The following is a 19,023-nucleotide window of genomic DNA, read 5'->3' as shown; positions in this document are numbered from 1 at the left end:
TGGCAGTTTCAGACGCCTGTTGCAACAAAATTATCACTTCGGCAATACAATTTTCTATCACATTTGTACCAATGGTTAGCAGTGGGTCAGATTCTTTGCGATCAATATCTACAATTATCATCCCCTGACATGGCAATTCCACCCGCCCCACTTTAATGGTTACTTCTTTGTACCCAATTTGAGGTAAGGGCTGACCATTACTGGCCACAATTGTTAAATCATCATCTGGGCCATGGTCAATGTCTGAATCCGCCCAATATCTTTTGTACAGTTTGTGGGGGATGGTTGTTACCTGGGACCCCGTATCCAGGAGGGCATTCAAAGGGATCCCATCCAGCACAATGGGAAGGACCGGTCGTCCTCCCACATACTTGCTGCGGCTGGGGTTTGAGCCGGGCTTCCTTACACCTGGGGGTTGGCTCCTGGCCCCAGGCTCAGCCCATTTAAAGGACAGCGTCGTGCAATGTGGCCCGCCTGGTTGCAGTGGCGGCAGATCGGTTGTCCTGTTGAATCATACCGGTCTGTGTCTCTGCCTCGGGTCGGCGGAATCCTCCTCTGTCGCATCCATGGGACGTCATCTGGGCTGGAGGCCAACTCGATTTTTGCAGGCGAGGGGGTCATTTGTAGAGACTGCACGGTCTTGGCAAGGGCAGCCACAGTCTTGGTCAGCTCCTGGAACTGCTGTCTGAGCTCTGCAGTGGGATCCTTATCCAGGGACTGCGCCTCAGCCCCTGCAGTGGCTCGTGTTGCAGGCACCACCCCGGGGTACGTGATAGCAAGAGGCCGGAGGGGTACTGGGTCATTCGGTGTAGATTCTCTCAGTACCCTGATGGCCTGGTCCTTAAACTTGGCAAAGTCCAGAGCAGGGTTCTGCAGGACCATGATACGCAGCTGGGTCCTGTGGGCATCTGACAGGAGCCCCTCTATGAACTGCTCAGTTAGGAGTTTGTCTTCTTCACGTACACTCTCTGGATCCACCTGTTTAACTGCTTTCAGGGCCTCCTGCAAGTTTAAGGCATAGTCCCTTATGCTGTCTGTGGCCCGCTGCTTGCACCCAAAGAATCTCATCTTTATCTCTGCTGCGGTGCGGGTGTCAAACGTACTCTTTAGCTTGGCCAGTATCTGGGCTGCTGTCCCTTTATCTGTATCAGGCCAGGACTTCGCTTCACGCTGGGCTGCGCCGGCTAGCTGTCCCATTACTATGCCCACCTTCTGGCTCTCAGTCAGCGGATACACCCGGAATAAGCTGTGCAGGCTTTCTCTGAAGTCACTCAAGGTATGGGACTCCCCGGAGTACTGCGGCAGCCATTCTGCTCCCGGTATGTACGGCATGGTGATCGGCATTACCGGCGCTACAGTGGGGGCCGGGGCGACGGCGACTGGGACTGCTTCGGCCGGTGCTGCGGCGCCTTGGGCGATGGCAGCCACCTGCTCTCCCTCTGAGTCGGACATCTTCCTCCCCCTTAGTGAACCTTACCAGGCTCCGTTCACTTTTCAAATTTCCTTCTGGGTCGCGCGGGGTTAACAGCGCTCTGCTCTGATGGCGCGCTCCCTTCGCGCTCTTTTTCAGGCACGCCCCCCTTCTTCCTGCGCTCGGCGAGGCTAATGGCGGCGGCGGTTTACAGACAGTACACAGTCTTTTAAGCACAATTCCTGCAGGCGCACAGTACCCGGTGTGACCGGGCACGAAATCCTGTTCACAGCGCCAAAAGTTGACTCGCCCACCCCAGGGCTATGGGACACCCGGTGCCGGGCCGGACTAGTCCGGTGGTAGTCAGTGGTGGCTGGGCCCGGCTCCGTGGCCCTGGTGGGTGTCAGTTGAATATGTGGCGGATGACTTTAAGTTTGTATTCGTGACGCCACCTGTGGTCTGCGGCTATTAAGCCGCCGCTGCTGTGTGAGGCCACCGGGATGATGTTATAGCAGCAATGGTGGTACTGCTCCCCACAGGTGGAGCAATGCCCGGGGCACAGTTGGTGCTTGTGGAAGTCTATGGTGCTGTGTGACTAACACGGTGCAGGGCCGACAAGCAATGAAAGAAACAGGCACAAACAGTAGTCTCTTTACCTTCTCCTCTTTTACTCGGCAGAAACTTAGTCCAGGGAGACCGTCACAGATGGTAAAGATGATCCGGCCGGCCTGGAAGTGCCTGGGGTGATCTTTGGCCAGTTGAGTATGAGGCCTACTCCTTAATCTTTCTCTGCTGTTTTAGGACACTGCACTTTAGGTTTGCAATTGCCCTCTTGCTGCTGGGACTTGTTGTTCGTCCCCTTTTCTGTGTGGTAGACTGCGCAGGCCCTCTCTGGTGCTTCTCTGCTGGAGCCCACACCAGGCCCTTGGGATGCAGTTGTACCTTCAGATTGCTTCTGGGACAGGGGGCTTGCAGCTCTCCTGCCCTCCGGATTCAGCTACCAGGGATGGATTTTATGCCCTGGCAACTACAGACTCCGATGTCTGAGTCTCTGCTGTGCCTCTCTGCTCCCCTTGCTTCACTGGGCCAAGCTATCCAAGCTCTAGGCCCCAGTTTCACAAGGCAGCACTACCCTGCGTCTGCACTCTTTCACTCCTGTCTCCAGACTAACCACTACTTCCTCCCTTCAGCCAGACTTAAGGAATCCTCCCTGAAGTTCCAGGTTCAGAGCTCCCTCTGCTGGCCGGAGGGAGAATTGTGTTGAGTGTTAACTTACTGGCCAATAGATCTCCCAATTACCTCCAGGCTCAGCATTAACCCTTTGGGAGGGCAATGCTGTTGTGGCGACCAGGTCCTGGGGCGCCACATTAACAATTAAGGGATGGCTCTTAATTAACACATATAGCATACTGTAAATATCTCTAAGTAGAGTATCACAAAAGTGTGATTTTTGCTAGATAGTTATCTGGTGCCAGTCACCTTGGATTTGTCAAGCCAAGAGGAAAAGTAAAAAAGAACACTGCCTCTAGCTGTCTCTGAATTTGTAGATCTACTGTTATTTTGCCATGCTGATCTATCTTCTCTGTATATATTGTCCTGAATCAGATGCAGTGTTTTTAGTTCTTTTATTCCCTATTCTTGAGAACTGACTTTCTCTCATGTGTAAATCTAGTTTTCTTATCCAACTGGACATAGTCTGCAGAAGGAGTTTCCAGAGGATAGTTAAGGAGAGCTCCCTGTTATAAAATGGATAGATGAATTGTATACACAGGAAAGAGGAAGTCACATCCCAAGAAAAGATAGGTCCAAGAACAAAATGAAAAGAAAAACAGATTCAGGAAAAAGCAGGATTTACAACAGTTAATTTCTTTTTTTTTACAGATTTGTCTAGGGACAGGTTCTCTTTAAAATATCCATTTTCCTGAGCAAAGAGAAGTAGGAAAGTGCACTCAAGGTTGTAGCTAGGAATTTCAGGGTCACAGAGGGATGACCTCATCACGCTGCTGCACGCTGGGCCTCGGAATGAGGCGCCGGTGCCCTGCTTTGCTTCACTGACCTTGCCTTCATCACATATCTAATTTGCATTCAATGCCCCTTCACATGCGTATTAGCCTTGTGTAGTGGCAAAAGCGACACAGCCAGACCCCTCTGCTGTGGCTGTGAATGGGGCACGTTGAAGAGGGGGGCCCAGGGCTTAATAATCCTAAGTAATTACCCCAGGCTCGGCCGGGCCTCACTCTACACCGGGCCCTGTACATCAGTCATGGATGTCATGCCCAGAGGCCGGCCCTGAGTGCACTTATTCAAGATTGGGACACAAAAAAACTTTCCCCTGAGGATGAACCATTAAAGCTTGAATCAAAGAAAACCTCATTATGAAAATGTATCTTTAGTACTTTAGTATTCTTCAAAATATTAATATTTTAAATATTTTCAGGAATTATTTCTTCACAAGGAGAAAACTGGAAGGCTATGAGAAGATTTACAATAAGTACATTACGAGATTTTGGCATGGGAAAAAGTACCATAGAAGAGAAAGTTATTGAGGAATGTACCCACTTAACTAACTGCTTTGCATCTTTTAAAGGTATAGTATGCAGTTGCCAATACCAATCCTATTTGAAAATTAACCTTTTACCTCCACATACTTAAGCGATTAGACAAAATAACTGCTTTTGTAAAAAATACAGTGTCTCACGAGAACTGAGCTGCAGCACCAGACACAAGCTATGAATAGGTGTTAAGCTGTTTTTCATAAAAGGAAGCAGACCCGGATTAAGCATCTGCTCAAGCAGATGCCCATTAGGCCGCAGTGCTGAACTACAGCGTGGGTCACCAGTAATGATGGGCATACCCGAACTATAAAATCGCATGGTTTCAAAGGTGCTGAAACTTTGCTGAACGTCTACCTGAGTCATCTGTGAATAAGTAGTTCATGCATTTTTCCACTGTGAGTCCTCCTTGTGTCTTCTCTACTTTTTAGTGGGGTTGACGGAGAGCTCATTCATCCCACCAGTTCCCTATTTAGGGTTCCTCTTCGCGCATAGGTGCGGAACCTATCTAGGGTGGTGAGGGACCCCAGGGACCAGCGGTAGGTTTGGTCAGTGGTCAGTATCTCCCCCTACTGTAGACACAGGGGTTCCTTCCCTTCCCTTTTGCCGTTTGCTTCGTACTTACTTCCCCGTACCTTGCATGACACAATCTGAACCAGCCATCCTGTTTGCACCTGAGCCCGTCATTGAATTCTTAAGCCCTGGGGTCAGATGCTGTAGTGCCAAAATTTCCCCTGGAGTAGCACCTGGTGGCTATCTTCCTACCCAAGCCTATCCTAACTGTCCAAGTTTCGGGGTGTGCCACCCCCATGCCAGCAGCCAGCACTGCTCATATCCGGATCTATGGTACGGCTCGAGGGGTCCTCCGGACCCGGAGGTCGCGCAGATGTGGTGCCCTGGACAAGCCAGGTCGTCACAGGAACTACACCAACACACCCCACACCCCGGTCAGGCACACCGAAGCCAAAACACAAAATCCTTGTTGCCTTCCTCCAGGGGCTGATGTCCACACAGGGGGTGGGCCAGGCGGTTGGCCCCACCCACCGAGGAGTTCACAGTCCTGGAGGTGGGAAAAGGAAGGAGTGAGTTAGTCAGTGAGTGAGGAGAGGAGTTTGGAGGTGGAAGTTGGGAAGAGTGAAGTGGTAAAGGAGCAGACAGAAAGCGGTCCGGGTGTGTGGCCCGGACGGTACAGCAAGGTTGGCAGACGGTGGTGACCGTCTGCAGGAGAGGACGATTGGAGTGAGCTGTAAGGACCGTGGATGGGCGGTGGCCCGGCGGTACCGGACCGGTGAACAAAGAGAAGCCAGCACCATCCGCCAGGGCTTACGGACCCCGACAAGGCTAGGAGTCGCCGTTGAAATTGTCAAATCCGTTAACGAAGGGAACCTCCGGGGTTTCCCAGCAGTCAAGTCCTGATAGAAGGCTACAGCTCAAACCGTGAAGGGAAACACAGTCACCGCCAAGGCTAACGTTCCCAGGGCCAGAGCCTGCGGGCAAAAGGGGCTCCTTCAGCACCCATCCAAGCTGGGGGGAGCGGGTAATCGGTGGGAACCCATTGGAACCGTACACACTACGCAGGTGCAGGGAAAGGCAGTCACCATCAACCTGCCGGGAGGATAAACACCGCAGCCGTCTGTGGGACCCGTCCATCCAGCCGTTTGTTTTACCGGAGACTGTGTATTCGTTACTGGCTGAGTGAGTACCACCGTGCCGTGCGGCACAGCACTGCCCCCGCTACCCTGCACCTCACCAGGCCCCGTAGCCTGCCTGCCAACCATTCCTACTTTATCACCGGGCCCCGGGACAACCAATCCCCCTACCCACAGAGGGAAGAACTAACATCCAAGCTGCTCCCTGTCATCGCTACCGGGATCCCTGTCCAGAGCAGCGGTGGTGTCACCAATCTCACCACAACCGTGGGTGGCGTCACGGACAATATCCCTAAACAAACCACCCCCCTTTCACTCACGGGCGAGGAACGCCGCTTGAGTCCCCGGGATCCGGCCCACCGCTCGAGCCACCACCGAGCAGCGGCCGGACCCGAGCAGTGGGAGAGCGCAGCGTCCCCTCCTCTGCCCGTGACAACTTGGCGTCACGAACAGGATCTTACCGCTCTGCCGTCTGGTAGAGGTGCACCTTGTGACCGCCGGAGGTGTCCGGCCGAAAATTTGGAGAAGCCGTCATCTTGAGCGCGAAAAATTCCCGCTTGAGCGTCTCCAAGAGCAGTGGAGGCGCGAAGGCCTAAACCCCGCCCCTGTAGAGGAGGAGCCGGAAAAAGACTAGGGGGGACGAAAACAAGATGTCTGCGCCCGACGGAGCCGCTGGAGGAGCGGTGGTCGCAGCCGCATGTAACTAGCGCTGCAGCGTGCAGGACGCCAGGACTCTGCTGAAACCCGTTCCTGGATCCAGAAGCAAGATGTGCGAGGAGCTCCCGGCCCAAGTCCACTTCATGCTGGCGAAGTGGACGTCGGAGATGAAGGGCCTGGCCGCAGCCGTTTGGGCATCCGAAGTGGAGGTGGTCTCAGAGGAGTGGGTAAGCGACCCACGCCCCTATGTCCCCGAGGGATCGGTCGATACGGCTGAGCGGCCCGGCCTGCTGCCGTCCACCACGCTACCTCCCTCACTGCCCATGCCCGCGGCCAACGCCCCGACCGACCCGTTACCCCTGCCACCGGTAGCGGAGCCCGCAGCGTCTGTGGGAGAGGGCCCAGACCTGCGGCCCCTGGGCCTTACCTCTACCACCGCCCTGGCACCCGTCCCGGCTTCCATCCCAGCCGCGACGGAGATGACGACGGCCCCGGCAGTCCATCCGGCCGCAGCGGAGGCGGTCCTCGATCAGACGCCAACACCGCAAGTCACGTTGACCGCTCCCAGGCACCGGGCCTCGGCTGAGGCACGGAGGGGATGTAGCTGCCAAGCGGCAGAGCAGGCCACGTCACAGCGGGGTCCCTCATTACTGAAGGTGCCAGTCGTAGCCGACACGGAGGGACTCTGGCTGGGTCCGTCCCCCGCACAAGCTGAACCGGAGCAAGCAGAAAGTGCTCCATACTGGGACCGGCGGCAATGGCAGCTGCGCAGGGAGATCGATGCCCGAGAGGGGTGTAGAGCGGATGTGCATGCCCGCATGTATATGGAGGAAGATCAACTGCAGCGAGCTACCATCGGGGTCCAGAGCGGTGCACCATGTGAAGGTGGCACTAGAGCCCCTTGATTGAGAATGGACTGTTGAGCAGTAAAAGGCAGCGGTCCCTCCGTTGCAAGTTGTCCCCATTGGGACCACCAGCAATACTGTTTAGAAAGGTTTCTGAATGATAAGAAAAGATGATTAACGAAGACGTTCACCAGATTTGCAACTTGATTAAACCGGTCGTTGCCGGCAACTGGTCCCCGGAGGGACCTATTGTACCCACTGCGTAGAAACTGCTACGGACAAGCCCGAGAACTAGCAGGGCAACCACGAACTTGTGGTATGTAAATAAAATATATGTTGGCTTAAAACCGTGACCGCCTCCGGAGAGGCAGATTGGAAGAAGGGCCCGCAGTGGAGTAGGCTTGGGGCCCAGCCACCACCGGAACCGGTGGCGATTCTCCGGGGGTTCAGGGGTTCCCCATGGACGTGGGTCCCCTGAAAGGGACAGAATCCGCTCCGGCAACTTGGTGCTGGACTGGGGTCAAGGGGTGCTGCCCATTTGCTTAGGGGCAGCATCAGGGCCAGGTTGCTTGGGTGGGAGAGAGCGGAAGCCGTAACTGTTATTTACAAAAATGTTGGTAACGTTTAAAGTAATGTGCCTCCCGATGTGGGAAGAGTGAAAAGTATGCTTATGTTTGTTACATGTTTTACCGTTTTTTATCTTTTCAGTTGTGAAAATAAAACCGGTGATGGACGGGCAGCCCGCGGACGGTCTGCATTTTACTAGGGGGGAATGTGGTGCCCTGGACAAGCCAGGTCGTCACAGGAACTACACCAACACACCCCACACCCCGGTCAGGGACACCAAAGCCAAAACACAAAATCCTTGTTGCCTTCCTCCAGGGGCTGATGTCCACACCAGGGGGTGGGCCAGGCGGTTGACCCCGCCCACCGAGGAGTTCACAGTCCTGGAGGCGGGAAAAGGAAGGAGTGAGTTAGTTAGTTAGTGAGTGAGGAGAGGAGTTTGGAGGTGGAAGTTGGGAAGAGTGAAGTGGTAAAGGAGCAGACAGAAAGCGGTCCGGGTGTGTGGCCCGGACGGTACAGCAAGGTTGGCAGACGGTGGTGACCGTCTGCAGGAGAGGACGATTGGAGTGAGCTGTAAGGACCGTGGACGGGTGGTGGCCCGGCGGTACCGGACCGATGAACATAGAGAAGCCAGCACCATCCGCCAGGGCATACGGACCCCGACAAGGCTAGGAGTCGCCGTTGAAATTGTCAAATCCGTTAGCGAAGGGAACCTCCGGGGTTTCCCAGCAGTCAAGTCCTGATAGAAGGTGACAGCTCAAACCGTGAAGGGAAACACAGTCACCGCCAAGGCTAAAGTTCCCAGGGCCAGAGCCTGCGGGCAAAAGGGGCTCCTTCAGCACCCATCCAAGCTGGGGAGCGGGTTACCGGTGGGAACCCATTGGAACCGTACACACTACGCAGGTGCAGGGAAAGGCAGTCACTGTCAACCTGCCGGGAGGAGAAACACCGCAGCCGTCTGTGGGACTCATCCATCCAGCCGTTTGTTTTACCGCAGACTGTGTATTCGTTACTGGCTGAGTGAGTACCACCGTGCCATGCGGCACAGCGCTGCCCCCGCGACCCTGCACCTCACCAGGCCCCGTAGCCTGCCTGCCAACCATTCCTACCCCATCAACGGGCCCCTGGAGAACCAATCCCCCTACCCACGGAGGGAAGAACTAACATCCAAGCTGCTCCCCGTCATTGCTCCCGGGATCCATGTCCAGAGCAGCGGTGGTGTCACCAATCTCACCACAACCGTGGGTGGCATCACGGACAATATCCCTAAACCAAACCACCCCCCTTTCACTCACGGGCGAGGAACGACGCTCGAGTCCCCGGGATACGGCCCACCGCTCGAGCCACCACCGAGCAGCAGCAGCAGCGGCCGGACCCGAGTAGTGGGAGAGCGCAGCGTCCCCTCCTCCGCCCGCGACACAGACACTCCGAATAAAAGGGGGACGTATTTGTACGAGATTGTCTGTGACGCCACCCACGATATGTGGTGAGGTTTAGCACCACCGCTGCTGTTGTGGGACACCCGGGGGAGATGTAATGGCAGCTGGATGTTAACCCCTCTGTGGGTAGGGATGGATGCCCCGGGGCCCAATGTCTCTGTGTTGAGGATGATGGATGCAGGGGTCGGCACACCCGGCCACGCCCGGGAGATTACTCACAGTCGAATAAACAGACGAGTCCTGTAGTAAATTAAGGGGATGGTGGCCGGCTGTCGCAGATGGGTGTATCCTAATCCCACACCCGGGTTGATAATCAAAGCCTCTCTCCTCTGCACACTGGATTTTGTAGATAGGACTTCCCGGTATGGAACACGGGAGTCCGCTCCCGATCCTTTGGTTGGGAGCCGTGCCCGTCTGACGCTGACCCTTGGGATCTACGGGCCCTGGCGGTTGCCCTATCCCCCGCGGTGGGTGGTTGTCTACTTTTCGAGACTAAGGCGAGATTTACACGTTGCGATATCGCTAGCGATTGCTAGCGATATCGAGCACGATAGTACCCGCCCCCGTCGCACATGCGATATGCGGTGATGGCTGCCGTAGCGAACATTATCGCTACGGCAGCTTCACACGCACATACCTGGTCGGCAACGTGACTGCCGAACAATCCCTCCTTCAAGGAGGAGGTGCGCGATGTCACTAAGCGGCCGGCCAATTGAAGCGGAGGGGCGGAGATGAGTGGGACATAACATCCCGCTCACCTCCTTCCTTCCGCATTGCCGGCGGTATGCAGGTAGAAGATGTTTGCGGTTCCTGCGGCTTCACACACAGCGATGTGTGGTGCTGCAGGAACGACAAACAACATTGTAACAGTGTCGCGGGCGGAGGAGGGGATGCTGCGCTCTCCCACTGCTCGGGTCCGGCTGCCGCTGCTCTGCGGCTGCTGCTGCTGCTCGGTGGCTCGAGCGATGGGCCGGATCCCGGGGACTCGAGCGGCGCTCCTCGCCCGTGAGTGAAAAGGGGTGGTTTGGGTTTTGGTGATATTGTCCGTGACGCCATCCACGGTTGTGGTGATTTTGGTGACACCACCGCTGCTCTAGACGGGGATCCCGGGAGCGGTGACAGGGAGCAGCCGAGTTGTTATTTCTCCCCTCCGTGGGTAGGGGGTTGGTTGTCCCGGGGCCCGGTGATCGGGGAAGGGTTGAATGACAGGCGGGTTGCGGGGCCTGATGAGGTGCAGGGTCGCAGGGGCAGCGCTGTGCCGCACGGCACGGAGGAACTCACTCAGCCCAATGATGATGACACAGATCAACCTGTACCAGAATGATGGGAAGAAAAAAGTTTGGAGAAGAAAGGAAACAGCACATGATCCAAGGCACACCACATCCTCTGTAAAACATGGTGGAGGCAACGTGATGGCATGGGCATGCATGGCTTTCAATGGCACTGGGTCACTTGTGTTTATTGATGACATAACAGCAGACAAGAGTAGCCGGATGAATTCTGAAGTGTACCGGGATATACTTTCAGCCCAGATTCAGCCAAATGCCGCAAAGTTGATCGGACGGCGCTTCATAGTACAGATGGACAATGACCCCAAGCATACAGCCAAAGCTACCCAGGAGTTCATGAGTGCAAAAAAGTGGAACATTCTGCAATGGCCAAGTCAATCACCAGATATTAACCCAATTGAGCATGCATTTCACTTGCTCAAATCCAGACTTAAGACGAAAAGACCCACAAACAAGCAAGACCTGAAGGCTGCGGCTGTAAAGGCCTGGCAAAGCATTAAGAAGGAGGAAACCCAGCGTTTGGTGATGTCCATGGATTCCAGACTTAAGGCAGTGATTGCCTCCAAAGGATTCGCAACAAAATATTGAAAATAAAAATATTTTGTTTGGGTTTGGTTTATTTGTCCAATTACTTTTGACCTCCTAAAATGTGGAGTGTTTGTAAAGAAATGTGTACAATTCCTACAATTTCTATCAGATATTTTTGTTCAAACCTTCAAATTAAACGTTACAATCTGCACTTGAATTCTGTTGTAGAGGTTTCATTTCAAATCCAATGTGGTGGCATGCAGAGCCCAACTTGCGAAAATTGTGTCACTGTCCAAATATTTCTGGACCTAACTGTATGTTGATTCCGATGGGTTCCCACCGGTAACCCGCTCCCCGACTTGGATGTAGGCCGGAGGAGCCCCTTTTGCCCGCAGGCACTGGCCCTGGGAAACGGTTGCCCTTGGCGGTGGCGGTGTCTCCCCTTCACGGTTGGACGGTTGCCTTCTGTCGGGACTTGACTGTTTGGAAACCCGGAGGTCCCCTTCACTAACGGATTCGGCAACTTCACGGCGACTCCTAGCCTTGCCGGGGTCCGAAAAGCCCCTGCCAATGGTGCTGGCTTCTCCTTGTGTACAGGCCCGGTACCGCCGGGCCACCGCCCGTCCACGGTCCTTACGGCAAACTCCGATAGGCCACTCCTGCAGACAGTCACCACCGTCTGCCAACCTTGCTGCTCTGTCCGGGCCACACACCCGGACTCACTTTAGTCTGTTCTCTTGTCACTTCACTACTGCTCACTTTCCCTCCTTCCACTTTCACTGTCAAACTAGACTGCTGCTTTTCCCTCCTCCAGGACTGTGAACTCCTTGGTGGGTGGAGACCAACCGCCTGGCTCCACCCCCTGGTGTGGACATCAGCCCCTGGGGGAGGCAACAAGGGTTTTGTGTCTGACCTTGATGTGCCTGCAGGGAGTGTGGGGTGTGTTGGTGTTGTGCTCTGTGGCCCCTGGCTTGTCCAGGGCGACACATTCCCCCTTAGTTTAATGCAGACCGTCCTCGGGCTGCCCGTCCAACACCGGTTTTATTTTCACCAACTGGAAAAATATGAAAATGTAAACGGTAACAGACATACAAGTATAATAACATCTTCCCACATCGGGAGGTACTCTTACTTAAACGTTGCACGGTAAACGGTTACGGCTTCCGCTCTCACCCACCCAAGCAACCTGGCCCTGATGCTGCCCCTAAGCAAATAGGCAGCACCCCTTGACCCCAGTCCTGCACAAGTTGCCCGAGCGGGTTCTGTCCTTTCCAGGGGACCCACATCCATGGGGAGCCCCTGGAACCCCCAGAGGGTAGCCACCGGTTCCGGTGGTGGCTGGGCCCCAGCCTGCTCCACTGCGGGCCCTCCCTCCAATCTGTCTCTCCGGAGGCGGTAACGGTGGAAGCTGCAACAACATTTTTATTTACAAGCCACTAAGTTTGTGGTTGCCCTGCACGTTCTCAGGCATGTTCATAGAAGTTCCTATGCAAGATGAAGGGGGTCCCAACGGGGACTAGTTGCCGGCTACAACCGGTTCCAAATCAGGGTGAAATCAGGTGACTTCATCGGTTTCATTCACTTATCATCTTTTGCAAAACTTTCCAAACTTTAACACACACTGGTGGTCCCAACGGGGACAACTTGCAGCGGTGGACCGCTGCCTTTTTTCGGCTCAACAGTCCATTCTCACTCGTGGGGCTCTAGTGCCACCTTCACATGGTGCACCGCTGTGGACCCCGATGGTAGCTCGCTGCGGGTGATCTTCCTCCATATTCATGCGGGCATGCACATCCGCTCTACACCCCTCTCGGGCATCGATCTCTCTGCGCAGCTGCCGTTGCCGCCGCTCCAAGTATGGAGCACTTTTTGCTTGCTGCTAGCAGCTGCATCCCCGCCGTGCCTCCGGTGCATCTTTGCTGACGGCCTCAGCCTTCGGCTTCTTCCATGGAAGCGGATCAGGGCGGTCATGAGCTTCTGCTGCAGGTCGGTCCGCCGGGGCGGATTGGCAGGGTACCACTACCGGTGGTGGTGGTAGCGGGCCTAGTGGCGGGGCAGCAGCAGCCAACACGGGTAGCGGGGGAGGTAGCAGGGCGAGCGGGTATGGACCGGGTCCCTCAGCCGCGATGACCGACCCACTAGGGGTACAGGGGCGTGGGTCACTTACACTCCCTTCCAAGACTCCCTCCACCTCGCGTCTCCGTATGGCCGCCACCACTTCCGCCATGTCGGCCTCCCACTCCTCCAGGAGGAGCTGCATGCGGACCCGCAGACGGCTGCTTAGCTGGACGGTCCAGACTTCCACCCATGCTGCGGTGCCAAGCCTTAAAAATGATTACAGGGAACTAGGAGAGAAGCTGAAGTCCAGGACCTCCAAGGTGGTGTTTTGAGAAATACTACCGGTGCCACGAGCGTCACTAGAAAGACAGCGGGAGCTTAGGGAGATAAATATGTGGCTTAGAAATTGGTGCAGGAAGGAAGGGTTCGGGTTCATGGAGAACTGGGCTGACTTCTCAGTCGGCTACAGGCTCTACGGTAGGGACGGGCTGCACCTCAATGGGGAAGGTGCAGCTGTGCTGGGGGAGAAAATGGTCAGACGGATGAAGGAGCTTTTAAACTAGGATCGGGGGGGAGGGAGGGTAGTGGAGCAAATAAGGGGATAGATAGAGCAGATAGAGACAGGGAGACGGTAGGGGTCAATGAAGGATTAGGGGGGGATGGGACATACAAGGAACGTAGGGAGGCTAGGAGTAATAAAGGTGTTAATAGGATTAAATGTCTACTGGCAAATGCAAGAAGTCTTGCAAACAAAATGAATGAATTGGAGACTCTTATGTCAACCATGGATTATGATGTGGTGGGCATTACGGAAACCTGGCTGGATGAAAGCCATGACTGGGTGACAAACATACAGGGTTATAGTACATTTAGGAAGGACAGGAAAGGCCAAAAAGGTGGTGGGGTGTGTATATTTATTAAATCTAACCTAAAACCTGTGTTGTATGATGACATTGAGGGGAACAGCAACAATGTAGAGTCAGTATGGGTAAATGTACATGGGGAGGGGAATAATGGAAAAATGCTAATTGGAGTTTGCTATAAGCCTCCTAACATACCTGAACAAATAGAGGGTGAAATGCTGGAAAAAATTGAAAAGGCAGCTAATAATAATAATCGGGTTCTTATTATGGGGGATTTCAACTATCCAGACATTCAGTGGGACATAGAATCTTCTGGTTGTGCTAAAAGCTGTAAGTTCTTATCTACCATTCAAGACCATTACCTCTCTCAGATGGTAGGTGAACCGACCAGGGGAGATAATTTGCTAGATCTGGTCCTGTCAAATAGACTGGATACAATTTCAGATCTACAGGTCCGGGAGCACTTGGGCACCAGCGATTATAATATGGTAAGCTTCAACGTAATATTCAATAGAACATTTCAAAGGGGAAATGCTAAAACCTGGAATTTTAGGAAAGCTGATTTCAACAAATTAAGGGAAGAGCTTAAATGTGTAGATTGGGACAAAGTCATGGTAACTGGGGATACCGAACATAAATGGGGTAATTTTAAGGATTTACTACTAGAGTCCTGTAAAAAACGTATACCCTCTGGTAATAAAATGTCCAGGAATAAAAAGAAACCACTATGGATAAATAAGACTGTACAAAGTATAATAAAACAAAAACAAAGGGCATTTAAAATCTTAAAGGCTGAGAATACAGAAATAGCATTGCAGGAGTATAAAGATATCAATAGGAAATGTAAAAAAGAAATCAAACAAGCAAAATTAGCTACTGAAACAAAAATCGCCAATGACATTAAAATAAATCCCAAAATCTTTTATAAATACATTAATGCCAAAAGGAAAACAAAGGATAGTATCGGCCCCTTAAAATATAATAACAAGTTAGTTATAGAGGACAAACAAAAGACTGAGATATTAAATAGGCATTTCTCATCTGTATTCACCAAGGAACTGACTGTACCAGGGATCATTCAACAAGTGAAAAATCAAAGTCCACCACCCGATATAATTAATTTAACACAAGATGAAGTACGCCTACGTCTGAGTAAATTAAACATAGACAAATCCCCAGGGCCAGATGGCATTCATCCACGAATATTGAGGGAATTGAGCTCCGTAATCGACAGACCGCTGTATCTCATCTTTTTAGACTCACTTGTAACAGGGTTGGTGCCTCAGGATTGGAGGATTGCTGATGTGGTACCGATATTTAAGAAAGGTAAGAGGGTAGATCCAGGCAACTACCGTCCAGTAAGCCTGACATCAGTAGTATGCAAAGTTTTTGAGGGCATTTTAAGGGATGACATGCAAAAATATATTGCAGAAAATAATATGATAACTGACAAACAGCATGGATTCATGAAAGATAAGTCGTGTCTAACCAACCTGTTGGGGTTCTATGAGGGGGTAAGTTCAAACCTGGATATTGGTAATGCAGCTGATGTGATTTATTTGGACTTTGCAAAGGCATTTGATACTGTACCACATAATAGCCTTATACTAAAGCTCCAGAAGCAAGGACTAGGGGACACAATATGCAACTGGGTAAGGAATTGGCTAAAAGATAGGAAACAAAGAGTAGTCATAAATGGTACATTCTCTAAATGGGCTATAGTCAGCAGTGGGGTGCCGCAGGGATCTGTGCTTGGACCGATTCTTTTTAATCTCTTTATTAATGACCTTGTGGATGGGATTGATAGTACAGTGTCAGTCTTTGCCGATGACACCAAACTATGTAGGATATTAAAAACTGACCTGGATAGTACAATATTACAAAAAGATCTGGATAAGATGTCAGAATGGGCAGATACTTGGCAAATGAGATTTAATGTTGATAAATGTAAAGTAATGCACCTAGGACGGAGTAATCCTATAGCTGCGTATACATTAAATGGAAGTAAACTCGGGACTACAGAACAGGAGAAGGACTTGGGTATTCTCATTACAAATAAGCTGAGCAGCAGCACTCAATGTCAAGCAGCAGCTGCTAAAGCAAACAAGATTTTAGGGTGTATAAAAAGAGAGATTAGATCCCGTGATCCCAACGTATTGTTACCCCTCTATAAATCACTTGTAAGGCCACATCTGGAATACGGGATCCAGTTTTGGGCTCCACATTTTAAAAAGGACATTCAGAAGTTAGAGTCAGTTCAAAGGCGGGCAACTAGACTATTACAAGGAATGGAGGCCGCCCGTATGATGACAGGTTGAAAAAGTTAGATATGTTTAGCTTAGAAAAAAGACGTCTCAGAGGAGATCTCATTTATATGTATAAATACATGTGTGGTCAATATAAAGGACTGGCACATGACTTATTTCTTCCAAAGACAGTACTAAGGACCAGGGGACACTCACTGCGAGTGGAAGAAAAGCGATTCCGACACCTAAATAGGAAAGGGTTCTTTACAGTTAGAGCGGTCAGACTGTGGAATACACTACCACAAGAGGTAGTAATGGCAGATACTATAACAGCTTTTAAAAAAGGGCTGGATGATTTCCTCAGTACACAAAACATTGTTGGTTATAAATGACTTAGTGACTAAATGTAGAACTGGTGGAGGAAGGTTGAACTAGAGGGACCTAGGTCTTTTTTCAACCTAAGTAACTATGTAACTATGTAACTAAGCGCGGGGACCACGGTGTTGTCGGTCGGACTCAGCATCCTTAGCAGCGGCCAGTAAATGGCCGCAGGGTCCTGGCGTCCCTGCTTCCATAGCCGCGCTCACATGCGGCCAGTCGCCATTTCATCCCCCTTAGCCTCTTTCCGGCCCCTCCTCTATCGGGGCGGGGTTTTGGCCTTTGTGCCTCCACTACTCGAGGAGATGCTCGAGCGGGAACTTTTCGCGCCAAAGATGGCGGCTTCTGAAATTTTCTGCCCGGACACCTACAAGGCGCACCTCTACCAGACGGCAGAGCGGTAAGATCCTGTTCGTGACGCCAAGTTGTCGTGGGCGGAGGAGGGGACGCCGCGCTCTCCCACTGCGCGGGTCCGGCTGCCGCTGCTGCTGCGGCCGCTGCTGCTGCTCGGTGGTGGCTCGAGCGGTGGGCCGGATCCCGGGGACTTGAGCAGCGCTCCTCGCCCGTGAGTGAAAAGGGGTGGTTTGGGTTTTGGTGATATTGTCCGTGAAGCCATCCACGGTTGTGGTGATTTTGGTGACACCACCGCTGCTCTAGATGGGGATCCCGGGAGCAGTGACAGGGAGCAGCCGAGTTGTTATTTCTCCCCTCCGTGGGTAGGGGGTGGGTTGTCCCGGGGCCCAGTGATGGGGTAAGGGTTGAATGACAGGCGGGTTGCGGGGCCTGATGAGGTGCAGGGTCGCAGGGGCAGCGCTGTGCCGCACGGCACGGAGGTACTCTCTCAGCCCAATGATGATGACACAGTTCACGGTAAAACAAGCGGCTGGATGGACGGGTCCCTCGGACAGCTGCGGTGTTGTTGTTCCCTGCAGGTTAGCGGTGACTGTCTCTCCCTGCACCTATGTTCTATGTTGATTCCGATGGGTTCCCACCAGTAACCCGCTCCCCGACTTGGATGTAGGCCGGAGGAGCCCCTTTTGCCCGCAGGCACTGGCCCTGGGAAACGGTTGCCCTTGGCGGTGGCGGTGTCTCCCCTTCACGGTTGGACGGTTGCCTTCTGTCGGGGCTTGATTGTTTGGAAACCCGGAGGTCCCCTTCACTAATGGATTCGGCAACTTCACGGCGACTCCTAGCCTTCCCGGGGTCCGAAAAGCCCCTGCCAATGGTGCTGGCTTCTCCTTGTGTACCGGTCCGATACCGCCGGGCCACCGCCCGTCCACGGTCCTTACGGTAAACTCCGATAGGCCACTCCTGCAGACGGTCACCACCGTCTGCCAACCTTGCTGCTCCGTCCGGGCCACACACCTGGACTCACTTCAGTCTGCTCTCTTGCCACTTCACTACTGCTCACTTTCCCTCCTTCCACTTTCACTGTCAAACTAGACTGCTGCTTTTCCCTCCTCCAGGACTGTGAACTCCTTGGTGGGTGGAGACCAACCGCCTGGCTCCACCCCCTGGTGTGGACATCAGCCCCTGGGGGAGGCAACAAGGGTTTTGTGTCTGACCTTGATGTGCCTGCAGGGAGTGTGGGGTGTGTTGGTGCTGTGCTCTGTGGCCCCTGGCTTGTCCAGGGCGACACACCAGCAGCAGCAATGACATTATGGAATGGAGCGACGTGTCACCGATCTACGATTTTTCATGTTTTTGCGATCGGTGATCGTCGCTCCTAGGGTTTACACGCTGCAATGTCGGTAACGGTTCCGGATGTGCGTCACTAACGACGTGACCCCGACGATATCTCGTTACCGATGTCGCAACGTGTAAAGCCCGCCTTCGGTTGGGACAGGACCTAAAATCCTGCCCTCAATTGGTTAATTAGCTAGGCCGATCCTTGCTTCAGGGTCCAAGTACCCCCTCTGTTCACACGGTTTCCGGAACGGTTCTCCGGTGTCTGTACCGGCGGGCTACAACCCTGTCCCGGTCCACCTGGGATTCCCGGCTCCATCTTCCCATCTCCTTCGGGCTCTGACTACGTCTGCCACCTAGCCAAGGTGTCAGGGCTCCGACCCTGGCACCTGTCAGCTCGAGCTACAGGCCTTGACTGTCTGAGCTCACTTAGACTTGAACTCCAAACTCAGACTCAAAACTAAACTAAACTGTTTTCCCGCCCCGGGCTCTCTAGACCCCTAGGTAGGCGTTCCCTAACCGCCTGGTCCCGCCCACTGGTGTGTCCGTCCTTCCTTGAGGGGGGTGACTAGGGTTTCAGGTCGGCTGATTTATCCCTTCATGGGATTAGTGTTATGCGGGGGGGCCTACATGTTCATCTACCTGGTTTTCCAGGGCGCTAATCAAGCCTCTAGTGAAGACGAGGTAGTTGCTTAGTTGCGCCTCTCCAGGGTGACATAGTGCTGTGGCAGAGTGGGTCCACACCCACCAGCGTAACATTTCTCTTCAGTGCTGTCCCATGAGAATGTGTAATAAAATATTAATTATACTCATGTCCAAAAGTGTTGGCACCTTTGAAATTGGTCCAGAAAATAAAGT

General features: G+C 53.0%; 1 protein-coding gene across 1 annotated transcript in view; it reads left to right on the top strand.

Moving 5' to 3' along the window:
• The window catches only part of LOC142297395 (uncharacterized), a 189,319-nt gene that overhangs the window by 126,296 nt on the left and 44,000 nt on the right, over window positions 1-19,023 (top strand). The window contains 1 exon segment of the mRNA XM_075341621.1: window positions 3,849-3,998. Within this exon segment, the coding sequence (XP_075197736.1) occupies window positions 3,849-3,998 (150 nt within the window).

The sequence above is a fragment of the Anomaloglossus baeobatrachus genome, chromosome 3 (assembly GCF_048569485.1).
Source record: "Anomaloglossus baeobatrachus isolate aAnoBae1 chromosome 3, aAnoBae1.hap1, whole genome shotgun sequence".
Taxonomy (NCBI): domain Eukaryota; kingdom Metazoa; phylum Chordata; class Amphibia; order Anura; family Aromobatidae; genus Anomaloglossus; species Anomaloglossus baeobatrachus.
The sequence above is the reverse complement of the archived record's forward strand: the minus strand, read 5'-3'. Positions and strand labels throughout refer to the sequence as shown.